Source organism: Capricornis sumatraensis, chromosome 1 (genome assembly GCF_032405125.1).
Source record: "Capricornis sumatraensis isolate serow.1 chromosome 1, serow.2, whole genome shotgun sequence".
Lineage (NCBI taxonomy): Eukaryota > Metazoa > Chordata > Mammalia > Artiodactyla > Bovidae > Capricornis > Capricornis sumatraensis.
In genome coordinates this window covers 236517828-236533847 of record NC_091069.1, presented here as the reverse complement: position 1 = coordinate 236533847, position 16020 = coordinate 236517828, and the positions used below count along the sequence as shown (strand labels likewise).

The 16020-nt window shown below is 40.2% G+C and overlaps 1 protein-coding gene across 2 annotated transcripts; it reads left to right on the top strand.

Moving 5' to 3' along the window:
- Nucleotides 1–430: 430 nt before the first annotated feature.
- FAIM (Fas apoptotic inhibitory molecule) lies at nucleotides 431–15790 on the top strand. Of its 2 annotated transcripts, none has more exons than XM_068984475.1 (5): nucleotides 431–520; nucleotides 5719–5851; nucleotides 6203–6431; nucleotides 10717–10766; nucleotides 15424–15790. In XM_068984475.1, exons 2-5 carry the CDS (start codon nucleotides 5741–5743, stop codon nucleotides 15571–15573), a joined length of 540 nt encoding a protein of 179 aa, XP_068840576.1. In that variant the 5' UTR covers nucleotides 431–520; nucleotides 5719–5740; the 3' UTR covers nucleotides 15574–15790. The 2 variants fall into 2 exon arrangements, with proteins under 2 accessions (XP_068840576.1, XP_068840570.1); XM_068984469.1 differs by lacking the exon at nucleotides 431–520 and adding an exon at nucleotides 4352–4395.
- The last annotated feature ends 230 nt before the right edge of the window (nucleotides 15791–16020 follow it).

Genomic DNA, 16020 nt, shown 5'->3' with positions numbered 1-16020 from the left:
TGGGCTGAAGGACTTCACATCATTTGAGGATCTATCTAAACGAAGCCAGGGGAGACTGGGCCAACATCATACACGGGGCCTCATGCCCATCCTAACGAGTTTTGATCTTGCTAGGAGTAATCAGAAGCCTTACAGAGTTTCAAGGAGACAATGCTATGATCGTTTTTACCTGCCCCGTGGCTTCAGAGCAGGCAAGGTCTGGTTTTGCCTACCCGGTTCACTCCAGCGTCCAGCCAGCGCCCGCTGTCAGCTGGTTCTTACGGAGGCGTCTCGGGAAGGAGTAAGAGTGCAAAGCCTGCCGCGCGGACCGCGGGCGGGGCTGGTGGCCGCGCGGGGGAGGGGCGGGCGGCGGTCGGCGCTGGGCACCTCGGGGACCCGAAGCGCGACAAACAGTCGGCGCGCCCGGAGCTCTCGCTTCCACGGAGGCTGCGTCTGGTTCTCGGCGAAGGGCCTAGGAGGTCCAGTCGGCGGAACCCACCGGTCTCTGGGCCCAGAGCCCCCAGAGGCCCACGGCGCCCAGGTGAGCCTCGCTGCCCAGGTGGGGCGGCGCGGCCGGCCCGGAAGGCCCCGTGCGCAGCGCCGGGCGCCCCCGCCGCGGTGCGAGCGGCCGCCATCTCCCGGCTGCGGCGACGGCGGCGGCGGCGGCGGGCGTGCTGGGCAGTGGGCGGGGTCCTGGCGGCGGTGCGACCCCGCGGTGAGGCCTAGGCCCGCGCGGGAGGTGGGGAGGGGGTCCGGGCGTCTCCCAGAGACCCGGCCGGGCGGCCGTTTGCTCCTGCCCGGCCAGGCCCTGGAACCTGCGGCTCCGGCCTCTGCCTGACTAAATTCATTTTGTCGCAGTCGGAAAAGTGGAGCAGACGTCACCGGGAAGCTCCCGGGGAGCACCGGGTTCGCATTAAGGTGTCTTTCCGTCCAGTGCCCTTTTCCCTGCAAAAATGAGCCGGCTGTATTTTTGCAGAACCCGGATCACAAAGTGCTGCAGCCTGGCTTCTTTGTCTTACCAATACATCCCACGCGTCTGCGCGCGGCTGATGTTTGTCTCCATCGTTTTTATTGGCCGCGAACGGGTGCTTTGGTGCCAGGTTTTCCGCGCCTGACCGGGCTCCAAGCTTGCTGAGTGACAGGACTGTGATTCACTCCACGGATTATCTTCACGATGGTGAACCAACAGGTGGTTTTTGGTTCTTACCTATTACAAAAAACGATTCGTTGAACACTGTTTCGTCTGGTTTTTTGGTTGTGTAGAGAGGCTTGCGGTACTCATTGCAAAATGCTCCTTGGAAAAGTTATTCGCGTCTTTTGTGCCTCACATTTGGGAACACCTGGCTCAGAGAGCTAACTGACAGACTTTGCCAGAGGTCCCGGTGCTGATCCTGCGGACACCGTCAACACCTCTTTGTTAAGTTTGTTCAGTAGCTGGCCTTACCTAGAGCTTTGCGGAAAAGAAACTGAATACCTTAGTAATTTTTAAAACCGACTTAGGTTTAGCTTGGATAAACCATTATAGTCCCCAGTACGATTAAACCTAAGTTAAAGGAAAATTCAAGCTGGGATTAGATAAATAGTGGAAACGTTTTAAAGTCCTACTCTGAAACATGGATGTTGAGTTGCTAGGACAGGGATTTAAAATGATTATGCTGAGGGATGTGTCACTAGAGCCTCAAGAAACTTGCCCTGAAGACCTGTAAACTTTCAAGTAAGTGACTTTGTCCTTATCAGTGAAAATAATTGGGATTTGTTTTTCCATCGGTTTTACTTACATTTTAAAATCTGTGTGCTGAAATAGAGGGAATTTTTCTTTGTAATGATCATTTTCCAGTTTGATCTCATGGTCCTGATAATTAAATGTATGTATAAGTTTAAAATGACAATGGATGAATTCCTTTCTCTCAAGTTTTAAAGGGTGGGCTTCCCTGGTCTTCCCACCCATTTGGCAGGGCTAGGATCCTTTCTCTGGGGGCCTTTTCTGGTTCTTTGTGTTTGTTTAGTCCCTAAGTCGTGTCTGACTCAGTTTTGAGACTTAGCCCGCCAGGCTTCTCTGTCCAAGGATTTTCCAGGCAAGAATACTGGAGTGGGTTGCATTTCCTTCTCCAGGTGATCTTCCTGACCTGGGGATATATCGAACAGCACCCCCCCCCCACCCCGCAACGCCCCTACCCCCCCTCCCCACCCCCATCTCCTGCATTGGCAGACAGACAGATTCTTTTTCTCTGAGCCACCTGGGTCGCCCTGTTCTGTTCTTTACTGTTTCCCTTTCCAAGGCAGTCCCATGGCTGTGCTGTAATCATCTTTGTCTCTCCAGAGTCTCTCACTCTGAGCTTAGTGCCTGGCATATGAGTGACTGATGACTGCTAGCATGGTGGATGAATTTAGAATATGACAGTAGCTTAGAGATTTGTGTGACAGGTAAATTTGTTATTCAAATGAGTAAGGTAGAAACCCAGGACATGGACAGCTGTGATCATCTCTTGGTCATAAGCGAAATCATATTCCAAGAAACGCTACTGGCAGGACACCTGGATTGGTTTTTTAAAAATAGTTTTGCTGAGATATAATTCATATACCATACAATTCACCCATCTAAAGGATACAATTCAATGGTTTTTTTTTGTGTATTACGGTATTAATTTTTAAAAGTTGTGATCACTATATGACATAAAAATTGCCATTTAAAAATGTCCAATTCAGTGACTTAAATGAACCTAAAGTTCATTTATGATGTACAGCCATCACCACTATTTCCAAAACATTTTCAAAACCTTCAACTGCTACTTCTTAAATAAATGTGGAATGTATGAATGAATGTTGATAGTAGAGAGAAGAATATTTTATGTGACCTTGATTTCTAACCTCTCTTCTAATTTGTGTTGTCTTTTATGCTTTATATGAAATATAATTAAGAGGGTACTAAGCCTTATCTTAGTGTGGTAATATTTGAAATTCCTTAAAGTGAAAAACTGGGCAGTTCTTTCAAGTTTGTTGAATTACTGAACATTCTAGAGTGTCTAAAAGTTGCAGAGCAAAATCTGAGTGATATCCCAAACTTTACTCTGATTTACAAAATACACATACCCGAGGTTATATTATGCTATTTAGCTTACTCTATTGCTCTGTGTTCTTTTTACTTTGATAGTTGCAGATACCCTTCACTTTCATAGGAGATATCCTAAGAGGTATTTTTAAGACTAGAAAAATCCACAAATATAGAAGGTGCTAATTTTAAACAGGGATTTATTTTAGGTACAATGTATTTTGAATCTTTAGTTTTTATTCTAAAGCATTTAGCTTTTCTTTGCCTGTTGGGTTGCTTTTATGGGTGCTAAGGTCTTCTTTAATATCTTTTAAAAAGCAATTTGTCACGTTTGGTTATTTCCAGACGAAAAAAGATTGGCAATCTCCCATTTTTACAAGGAGAGAGCACCCTTGGACATCTGTATGGAAAAGACTAGACTAGAGTAGGTCTTGGAAGTAAAACAATAGTTGAATTTATTATTCAGTAGGTTTGACAGGGGTACAATTGTTAATCCTAAATCTTCAAATGTGGATGGTTTCCTATGCATGTGAGTATTACATGTGCTTCTGATTTTTAGCATTATAGCTCAGATAATTACACAGGTGTTCTGGACTCGATTTGGCTTGGACTCTTCTGGTGACCTGAGCAAACCATATAACTTTTGTGAATTCATTATTGGCACTATTAAATTAAGTGGGTTTGAGTAAGTGGGCAAATTTCTAAGAGCAATTAAGTTTGCTCTTAGAAAGCAAACTAGTACATCCCTAGCTCCTTCTTGCAACTTAACGTTTCTTTGAAGTTATCTTTAAAAAATTTTTTAAATTATGTTTTGTACCATAATACACTTTCTAAATTTTAATATGAAGATTGAATTTTAAATTTGTTACTACCATGTAACATGGATGCCTCCAGAGGGTCCATTCTGTTTATCCTGGGGTTTTCTGTATTCCCTGACCTACTGCCTCATACCCTTAGGACTTCTCAATTTGAGAAGGAAGGGACCCAGAGGACCTCTACATCTCTTGCAACTCTGACATGGTATGATACTTGAAATAAACTAGAGTTTATTCTCTTGGTTTTAGGAAATTATAAATCCATAACAGGGAAAAATATGACTGACTGGTTTGCATGATTTAACTTATTTCCCTGACAATTAGAGATTGCAATTCTATTATATGTAAAAGCTGTTTCATCAGAAACTGCATGCATTTTAAGAAATGGATTGCAAAGTTAGAAAAACTCTTTGCACGTGTCATCTTTGTTGCTCTCAGTCTTTCTTTGCTGCACTTCTGCTTTTTTCTTTCCTGGCTCCTAATTGGATTAAAGACTGTTTTGCCAACCATGGCATCTGGAGATGACAGTCCTATCTTTGAAGATGACGAAAGGTAAATGTCTTGCATTGTGATAAAACTGGATTATGAAGCTTTAAAGATGGGCTTTAATCATTCAGGAGAGTATCCAGGCTACTTTTTTGGAGAACACATTTTGTAATACTGCAGAATCCATAGTTTTGCTTCTCTTTGATTTCCAGCAAGGGTGAATAACACCTGGCATGGAGGTGGTCACCACTAACGTGGCATCCTTTCCCATAAAACCTGGACGTGAGGTCTGCAAATCCCTCTCAGCACAAAATTCTTGGCAGTCACTTCCAAAATGATATAAAACCTATTTACTGTTTCTGGTTTAGAGCCTACAAAGGAGATTAGAGTGAAGGAAGAGGAGGATGTGTGTGGTTAAGAGAATAGACTCTGGGACCAGACTCCTAAAATTGTACCCCATCTGCCACTTACTGTCGTGATCTTAGACAAGCCTTTAGCCTCTCTGAGCCTCAGTTTCCTCATCTGTAAATAGAGGAATAATAGTACCCACCTCATGGTGAGGATTCTTTGAGTTAATGTGTGTAAAGCTCTTAGAACAGTGATTGGCACACAGTAAGTACTGAATAACTGTTAGCTATGAACATTACTGCTGTAATGTTACTTACCTCAAAGCTAAAAATCTGTATCAGTATAAAAATATTACTTATATGTTATATATGCATTATATATAATATATATTTTATAGGAAGACATTAATATAAAATACATGTTTAAGTTGTGCCAGAAACATCACAAAACAGAATCCTTTATATTTTTAATAAGATTTCCTGTAATAATGACAAGATTACTATCTTGCATAACATTTTTGTATCTATTAGAGAACATTTCTTCCATGACTTTTTTTCTCCATCTTAGTATTTTTAAATTAGAACCTTTTTTGTTAAAATGAATCCCTAGTTTTTGGTTCAAATATAAAAGGTTTTAAGAATTCTTGCTTTAGAGTGATAGGATCTGAAATGATAAAACCAAAATTAAATACTGTGCTTTTTAAATGACAGGAGGGAGGAGTAGAAACTTTTTACTGACCTTTCTGTGGCCAAGCTTAGAATACTGTCCTGGATAAGCTGATTGATTCTTAATCCTATTACTAATAAGGTGACTTTGGAATTATCTGACTGTATACCCATAGATAGTAATTTCATCTTAAAAGAATGCATAACAGGGTGAAAATAGTTACATGGATTGTAAGTAGGCTTTCTTAGCTTGTATCACTTTAATATTTTGTAATTTTAGGGCTTTTTAAGATCTGATATTTTTATCTTGGAAGGATTAACTGGTTATTCTGTTACTGTTTTTGCCTATTATAATTGCTTAATTTTATTCCCTTAGCCCTCCTTACAGCCTGGGAAAAATGACAGATCTTGTAGCTGTTTGGGAAGTTGCTTTAAGTGATGGAGTCCATAAAATTGAATTTGAACATGGGACCACATCAGGCAAACGAGTGGTATATGTAGATGGGAAGGTAGGAAAAAATGTTACTTTGTGAAATATAGTGTACAGAGAAGCTTGATTTTGCTAATGTATATTCATCCGACGTGAATTTAATGCTTTTCCCTTACAGTGGTTATATATACATTGGGTTTTATCATTTTGCCATACAAAGCAGACTAATAATAGTTGTGGAATTCATAGACTATAACATCTAATATTTAACTTTAAAATGCCTTTATTTTCTAAAATCTTTGTATCATGAAGTAATAAAATCACATCTAAATAGCATTACCATTTATTCCCTTTAATTATATTATTTCCAAAGTTAAACATTAAATTTTCTCCCATTTATATGTTTTTAACTTTTGTATTTTTTACTTAGGAAGTGATAAGAAAAGAATGGATGTTCAAATTGGTTGGCAAGGAAACCTTCTGCGTTGGAGCTGCAAAGACAAAAGCAACCATCAACATTGATGCTGTCAGTGGTTTTGCTTATGAATATACTCTGGAAATTAATGGGAAAAGTCTCAAGAAGTATATGGAGAACAGATCAAAAACCACCAATACTTGGGTATTACATTTGGATAGTGAGGACTTTAGAGTTGTGTTAGGTAAGTGAGAGCCATTTCTGCAGAATTTATTGGCTTATTATGACAGCTGTTTACTTTAGTTCCTCTAGCTCTCCAGACCTTTTATGGGAGCTTTGAATAGGAGAGTGTTACGTGCAGGTGTGTTTTTCATGTGTCCTCTGGGAATGAAGAATTTGTTAATTTGACCGATTTATATGGAAAATGTGAGAGTCAGATTTTATAGTGGTAGATTTGAAAATTATAAACTTGAGTTTAAAAAAAGAAATATTGATGTAAACATTTAATTTGTCATTATTTGATATTTCTCTTCAAAAGAGTGTCTAAAGGCAGTTGGAAATTTAAGGTTTATCAGAAAGAAGGGAATTTTTCTCTAGGTTTAGGACTATAGCAGATCAAAATAATCAAAGTCCAGGTAAAGTAGATTAAAAAATAAAAAGTAAGCCATTGATCCTTAAGCTAAGTTCTCCTGTTACAGATTGCCATCTGTGTTCTTGATTTCTACTGGGCCTACAAAACTTGAAAGACATGTATTTGCTACGTTTGTTCATTACTGGTTACTCCTAGTATTTTCTGCTTCTCATATCACTGAAGGTGAAAGTGTTAGTCACTCAGTGGTGTCCAACTATTTTGCAAACCTACCAGGCTTCTCTGTCCATGGAATTCTCCAGGCAAGAATCCTGGAATGGGTTGCCATTCGCTTCTCCAGAGGATCTTCCCAGTCCAGGGATTGAACGCAGGTCTCCTGCATTTTAGGTGGATTCTTTACCATATGAACTAGCCTCCTATCACTAAGTTAAGAATTACCAGGGAATCCAAGATTATGTAGATCATCTCATTGATTTATTGATTGATTTAGATAATACTGAGAACCTCATAAATGGCAGCTTATGTACCAGGCCTTGAGGATACATAAATGAAGAGACTTTGTCCGTGTCTTTTAAGAGAGTGTAGTTTAATTGAATGCTAGAAAAATTTTTAAGAATGAAAAATACTTATCAAGTAATAAATGCATATGGTTGGAAAAAAGAAACCAGAAAAAAAACCTCCTGTATGGTTTATTTATTAAAGAAATTGGGTCAGATTTTTCTTGAAGAGGATAGGATATGGTCTGAATTTTGTGGATTCCATTCCTGTGATATTTTTCTATTAGTATTTCCTGCAAGTTGGTATTTGAAGAATTGATCAAATTTAAGGTTTTTTTATTTTTCAGGCAAGACCACTTTATATTTATTCTATCAAGAGGCACATGGTTTTGCTTTGTCTAATTTTTTGATATTGGCATTACTAATACCTAAGTGTCTATATCCATTAATTCATTGGCAGATGAATTCATTAATTCATTGGCAGAAGGATATATTCTGATTCTATCATTTCTTGTTCATTAGCTGGAGTGCTCATACAGTGAGAAACTTCCTGTGTACAGTGAGAAACTTCCTGTTGTCTACTGTTTAGTTATACAGAGGTACATTTTGTGTAACAAATGTAGGATCACAGCTTGTTTTCCCTTAACTACCAGTTTTCAAGATATTAAATTGACTCCTTTTTCTTTCCTAAAGGTGATCATTTAAGTTTTTTTTTTTTAATCATTGGGCTTCCCAAATAACTTGTGGATTTAAACAAATTGTGGTGTTTCAGTACACTGCAATTATTATCCTTACTGATACTCAAATTGTCCAATTTTTGGCCAATATGGTGCTCTTTAGATTGGCTCCTATGTCAAGGGAACTGTGTACATGCATAGGTAGATAGATATCAGGAGGAATGGGGAAGAGAGGGAGAGACTTTATAAAAAAAAATAAAATAGCTTATGAGTTCATACTGATGCTTATAATTCAAATTCCGGGATACCAGTTCTTTTATTTAATCTCCTCTAATATCTTTATGTTTATTCTTCCACACTGAGAATCCTTCTTCTCAGGGATACAGAGGATGATGCAAATAGAAGATAATTACTCATTTCCTTTGTGCCATAATTATGCACATACTAATCTCAGTTAACAACAGAAATACTCTACCACCATTAATAGTGACTGCCCAAAATTTGTCTTCCTTGGTGGCTCGGTGGTAAAGAATCTGCCTGCAATGCAGAAGCCACTGGAGACACAGGTTTGATCCCTGGGTTGGTAAGATCTCCTGGAGGAGGGCATGACATCCCACTCCAGTATTCTTGCCTGGAGAATCCCATGGACAGAGGAGCCTGGCAGGCTACAGTCCACAGGGTCACTAAGAGTCAGACACGACTGAAGCGACTTAGCAAGTACACTTGCCCACAATTTAAAACAACTTTTAGCATATCATTTTCCAGCTGTACTGTATCTACATTGTCAGAACATACAGCTGTTATATACTATGCCAGGCTACCATTGGGTGGCCACTCCCATATCTCCTGGGCCCTCTGCCTTTCACTCTGTGCCTCTAGCCCAGCTCAAAGTCCTTTCTCCATTCTCCAGGTGAGGCTTCTGTCTTGAGGTGCGGGGAGAAAAGACTCTGTTCCTGGAGTAGATGGCTTGTCAGATGGCACCTCATCCTTGACTCCCAGGCAGCCTTTGACCCCCAGACTCCATATAAACACACAGGTCCTGCTTCTCTCTAGTCTTTGTTATGACATCCAAAGCTTGTCTTCTGGCTGCTTGATGACTGTAGTCTTCTCTCCTGACACTCCTGGGGACCCTGACATTCACAAGTGGTTCTGGGAGTCCTCCCCAAAATGCACATATGTCTTTGTGTGCACATGGCACACATATAGCTCAGTTGGTAAAGAACCCACCTGCAATGCAGGAGACCCCGGTTTGATTCCTGGGTCAGGAAGATCCTCTGGAGAAGGGATAGGCTACCCACTCCAGCATTCTTGGGCTTCCCCTGTGGCTCAGCTGGTAAAGAATCCACCTGCAATGCAGGAGACCTGGGTTCAATCCCTGGGTTGGGAAGATCCCCTGGAGAAGGGAAAGGCTACTCACGCCAGTATTCTGGCCTAGAGAATTCCATGGTATAGTCCATGGGGTCACAAAGAGTTGGACATGACTGAGTGACTTTCACTTTCACTTTCCCTGGAGTGAACTGTGGCCACTTAGCTAACGCCCAAGTGTATCATGGCAACATTTTGCTCTATTGTGTCGGCACTGTACTCAGCACAGCCCATCAAATACTATATTTTTTATGATGATTCTATTGTACTCTTCAGTATGAAATTTATGGAGAGGGCAATGGCAACCCAACTCCAGTACTCTTGCCTGGAAAATCCCATAGACGGAGGAGCCTGGCAGGCTACAGTCCATGGGGTCACTAAGAGTCGGACACGACTGAGCGACTTCACTTTCACTTTTCACTTTGATGCACTGGGGAAGGAAATAGCAACCCACTCCAGTATTCTTGCCTGGAGAATCCCAGGGATGGTGGAGCCTGGTGGGCTGCCGTCTATGGGGTCGCACAGAGTCAGACACAACTAAAGCGACTTAGCAGCAGCAGCAGTATGAAATTTAAGGCTAAATTGCTGTCTGTCTGTATGAATTCTATGCAGCCTGTTTTGTGGTCTCTTTGTGCCTTCGTCCAGGTGGGTCACTATGAGAGGCAGGGAGAATCAACCAGTCTCTTGATGTTAAAGAAAATAAGGGGAAGGATAAATTAGGAGTTTGGGATTAACAGACGCACACTGCATATATAAAATACATAACCAACAAGAACCTATTATACAGATCAAGGGACTCTATTCAGTATTTTGCAATAATCTATAAGGGAAAACAACCTGAAAAAGGAAAGCAATATTGGCTACAATCCAAAAAATAAAAATGAAAAATTAAAGGGATAAGGTCAAATATTATATTATTTGAAATATGCAGGTTTTTAAAAAGCCCAAAGCACTCTTTAATTTGCTAAAATATATTGATATCCTAAATGGAAACATTTTGTAATCCTGGGAGTGGGTAAACCCTTCTTTGATTCAATACCAGACCTTAGAAATTTAATTAAGACACTTCAGATGATATTTTTTAGAAAGACATTCTCATATGGAAAGGTCTCTTGTTACATTCGTCTGCATCCTCCTCTATAGATTTTCTGTAACAAATCTTCATCAGTATATATTATATCATGATTTTGTCTTAAAAGAGTGGTTTCATTTTGATTTTGTCTGTGAACAAAAACACAATTTCTTCAAATTTGGAAGAATTTCAAACCCATGTAAAGTTAATGGAGTTTTCAAAATCCAGTGTATCAAACTTTTCTTAAAATAATAAAGAGTTAAAAAAAAATAGTTAACTTTATCTTTAGATTCCAGGTTATAATTTGTTGTAATCGGTTACCTTTACAGAGAAAGACACTCTGGATGTATGGTGCAATGGTAAAAAAATGGAGACAGCGGTAAGTTGATCCTTTGATTACTGTCACCATGGGCATGAGTGACCAGTGAAACGTTGCTGTGTTTCCTAACTGTGCAGATTTTTATAATTAATGAAGGTCCTTTTGGTTAAAAACAAAAAAGAGATGAAGTAATCCTGACTCCAGAATCTGAAGCCTGGGGTAGTGAGAGTTTGGAAACAGTTCATCTTGTGATTTGGCACCAGCCTCGGACCCTGCTTGTCCTCTCCTGGACCATCGTCTATCCTAAAAAGATCTATCCCACTTTTTAAAAATTCCTCCCTAAAGGTTGCATCCTCCTGTGTTTATCCTCGTTTAAGTGGTGCTTTATACTACTGTTTCTCAAATTTGCATGCACAGAATCATCTCAGATCTTGTTAAAATGCATGTTCTAGCATGTCCTCAGGTGATGCCCAAGTTGCTGGCCCATGGTCACACTCTGAATAGGAAGGCTTTACATCATACACTCAAAACAGATGATACTTTCTAAAAGCAAAGGTTGTGAAAAAGAAACGAAGCACATGGTGTCAGAAGATACAAAGGCAAACAAAAAAGGGCACTGTCACAAACCCCAGAAGACAAGTGGAATTTGTAGACTAGCAGTGCTGAGAGGCTGCCCAGCTCGTTGTAGCTGAGAAGACCCTAGTATGTTGGACTTTTGCTGCCTTGCACTGTTATGGCTGTGGTGGGATGAGTATAGAAGTGAATTTCAAGTAGGGAGGATATAATCGTTGTGCACACAGCACAAGGAGGAAGTGAAGCAGAGGAGACAGTCCTGGACACAGGGACTGTGGGCCTAGGAACTGGAATCACTGGGGGAAAATATCCACATGTTATGGGATCAGCTGGCAAGTAGGGCGTACCATCCTGGGTGTCCCCTTTCATGCTGACTTCAGTTGTGACACCAGAACTAGAGATGATAAAAAGCACGAGAAGCTCTCTTTGCCGGGCATACTGTAGCTAGCTACCCATTGTGGTTGCTGCTATTACCTTCTTTATCTGTTGTACGTCTGGGAGGGTGAGGAGATGTCCTTGGAGGGAAGGGAATGAATTTATTCAGTAGACAAGCTAGAATCTGCTGGGCCTTGCAACTGCTTCTAAGGAAGTGCACAAGCCAGAAATCAAAAGTTACAAAGATTAATGTGTTTCTGTTTCTTAATCCTGATATTAATTCTTGAAGGGAAATGCAACCAGGGTTCACTCAAAATTGAATGTCAGCGTTTCAGCCACCCTCCGGGTTCCATCCACCCATTGAGACTTTTATGCAGAGAGGCTTAGTGAGCTCTTCAGTATTTTAGGGCCTGTTTTGGACCAGATTCAGTTACCATTAACATGGATTGGGTACCTGCTGTGTGCCTGATGCCATATCTGGTGGTCCTTTCTGTTCTTTCTGTCCTACCATGGAAATTTCTAGATGGAGAGTCAGCAGTTTGGGGTCACATTCCCTCCAACCCTCTAGGAATTCTCCCTTGCAAAAGTAGCATTGTTTCAAGAATGTGGTTGTAAATAAGCAAGAAGTTGAAATGATATCCATCCACAATGTCTTTCTTCCTAACTGACAAGAAGCCAGAAGTGTTTGGACAATACCTCTCTCTCACCCCGTTGTCTCCTTGTAACTGCAGCCTAGTTGGCAAAGTAGTTTTGGCAGCTCTGTGTCAGGCAGCCTTCCCCAGCACTATGCACACCTGCTCTCGCTGCCTGGGAGCTGCAGCTTTTTTCCTCCATTTCCTTTTCATCTCAAAGCATCATGACCAGATTATGTATCTGTCAAATTGCAAGAAGCAACTTACAAGTATTGTGTCACTCAACCCTTGCTCTCCTCTCTAAATTGATTTTGACAGAAGTATGCCTTAGAGGCTTTTTTCAAAGCTCAATGTGAAAAGGGCTAAAAGAATACATTGGACCCCAGGATCAGCACCCCACCACCAGTCCTTGTGGTGGTCAGTATACATCCGTGTTGGCCAGATTCTCCCCAGAGAAAAAGAAAAAGCTTCCCTCTCTGATGCCTCCTGTGCTTTCTTTGGTTAGATAATGTTAGCAATGGAGCCTTGCTCTGTCTGCTTTGGCTGCCAGGAAGCTCATAGCCAAGTTGTACATCTGATAGTGCTTCTTTTGCTTCTTGGCATAATTCATTTTTATCCTCTTAAGCCTCATGCTCTTCCTTTTCTATGCTACTTGGCCCCTATCTTTTTACTCTAAATCAGTGCTGTTCAACAGAAATATAGTATGAGCTACAGATATGAGCTTCATATATAACTTTTCTAATAACCACATTTCAAAAGTCTTATGGTGAAGTTCATCTTAATAAAAATTTAGGTCACTGTATCGAAAATATTATCATTTAAAATGTAATAAATATATAAAGTTTCCAATGAGTTTTTTTAACCATTCTTTGTTTCATACTAAGTCTTCCAAATCCAGTGCATATTTTCCCCGTTAATAGAGTATCTCATTTCAGACACACCACATTCCATGCTCGATTGCCAACTGTGGCCAGGGGCTATTGTACCATATACAGCAAGTCTAGACTCAGTTCAGTTGCTCTGTTGTGTCCAACTTTTTGTGACCCCATGCACTGCAGCACGCCAGGCTTCCCTGTCCATCACCAACTCCCGGAGCTTACTCAGACTCATGTCCATCGAATCGGTGATGCCATCCAACTATCTCATCCTCTGTCATCCCCTTCTCCTGCTTTCAGTCTTTCTCAACATGAGGGTCTTTTCCAGTGACTCAGTTCTTTGCATCAGGTGGCCAAAGTATTGGAGTTTCAGCTTCAGCACTAGTCCTTCCAATGAATATTCAGGACTGATTTCCTTTAGGATTGACTGCTTTGATCTCCTTGCAATCCAAGGGACTCTCAAGAGTCTTCTCCAACACCACAGTTCAAAAGCATCAATTCTTCAGCACTCAGCTTTGTTTCTAGTCCAACTCTCACATCCATACATGACTACTGGAAAAACAATAGCTTTGACTAGATGGACCTTTGTTGCCAAAGTAACATTTAAGCTTTTTAATATGTTGTCTAAGGTTGGTCATAGCTTTTCTTCCAAGGAGCAAGTGTCTTTTAATTTCATGGCTTCAGTCACCATCTGCAGTGATTATTTTGGAACCCAAGAAAATAAAGTCTGTCACTGTTTCCATTGTTTCCCCATCTATTTCCCATGAAGTGATGGAACCGGATGTCATGATCTTACTTTTCTGAATGTTGAGCTTTAAGCCAACTTTTTCATACTCCTCTTTCACTTTCATCAAGAGGCTCTTTAGTTCTTCACTTTCTGTCATAAGTGTGGTATCATCTGCATATCTGAGGTTATTGATATTTCTCCCAGCAATCTTGATTCCAGCTTGTGCTTCATCTAGCCCAGCATTTCACATGACGTACCCTGCATATAAGTTAAATAAGCAGGGTGACAATATACAGCCTTGACGTACTGCTTTCCCTATTTGAAACCAGTCTGTTGTTCCTTGTCCAGTTCTAACTGTTGCTTCTTGACCTGCATACAGATTTCTCAGGTGGCAGGTCAGGTGGTCTGGTATTCCCATCTCTTTCAGAATTTTCCACAGTTTGTTATGATCCACACAGTCAAAGGTTTTGGCGTAGTCAGTAAAGCAGATGTTTTTCTGGAACTTTTGCTTTTTCAATGATCCAGTGGATTTTGGCAATTTGATCTCTGGTTCCTTTGGCTTTTCTAAATCCAGCTTGAACATCTGGAAGTTCATGGTTCACCTACTGTTGAAGCCTGACTTGGAAAATTTTGAGCATTACTTTGCTAGTGTGCAAGATGAGAGAAATTTGTATGGTAGTTTGAACATTCTTTGGCATTGCCTTTCTTTGGGATTGGAATGAAAACTGACCTTTTCCAGTGCTGTGGCCACTGCTGTTTTCCAAATTTGCTGGCATATTGAGTGCAGCACTTTCACAGCATCATCTTGTAGCTCAACTGGAATTCCATCACCTCCACTAGCTTTGTTTGTACTGATTCTTCGTAAGGCCTACTAGACTTCGCGTTCCAGGATGTCTGGGTCTAGGTGAGTGATCACACCATCGTGGTTATTTGGGTCACGAAGATCTTTTTGTATAGTTCTGTATATTCTTGCCACCTCTTCTTACAGTAGTGTTTTATGTTATTTACATTATGTATTTATTGTAAGCCACCTATAGCCTGAGGAATCTGATTTTTAGAGTGGCAAAGAACACTCCATCCCTTACTGACTGGGGTCTTAAGCAAGTTATTTATTGACTGTGTGCCTGTTTCCTCATGTATAAAATGTGGATAATAATTATACTCCAATCAGGTTATTGTGAGGATGCCATAAAGCAATGCATGTAACCCATTCTTTGTATAGAAGGAATCACAAATTTCCTATCATTTTTACTTTTGAAAATAGTCTATATTTTCTGCATAGTATATGTTATAGACACATAGCCATGAGATATACTTTTTTTTTTTCCTCTGAAACAAGATTCTTAAAGACTATAGTGGTACAAATAAAAGAGTTTCAATTTATGACTGAGACCTTAAAACACCTAAAAATAAGCTTCTAATTTTAATTTTGCGAACATGTACTTCATCATGCCTCCCTTTCTCAGTGATGTTAATGCTCTGGACAAAGATCAATGTTTCTGGAACACTAATTCCTCCTTCTTTTGTTTGCCTAGGGTGAGTTTGTAGATGATGGGACTGAAACTCACTTCAATATTGGGAATCATGACTGTTACATAAAGGCTGTCAGTAGCGGCAAGCGGAAAGAAGGGATTATTCATAGTCTCATTGTGGATAACAGAGAAATCCCAGAGACTGTTGAATGACTTCATATTAATGAATTTTAATCTTAAGAAGTAAAGATCAGGACTTTTAAATTACTGTGGTAATTAAATATGTTCAGCATGTACTTTTCAGTACATCTAGTCATCCTGTTTTTTAGTTACTTGAAACTAGTGTTTTAAGCATCAGGAAAAAAATATGTACCATGAAAATTGCAATTTATTTTGTAAATAATGTAAAATGTTTTAGAGTCAAATGGAAAATAAGATATGGACCAAAAAATCACTAATGTTTCATAGGAGCAACTTTTACTATAATAAACACTATAAAGTAACATCGGTGCTGCTTGATTTGTATTTCTGACCAATGCATTCACTTTAAACTTTTGTTGTTGTTTTTATTTTTTGGCCACACTGTGTCTTCATTGCTGTGTGTGGGCTTTCTCTAGTTGTGATGAGGAGGGGCTACTCTTCATTGCATCGCACAGGCTT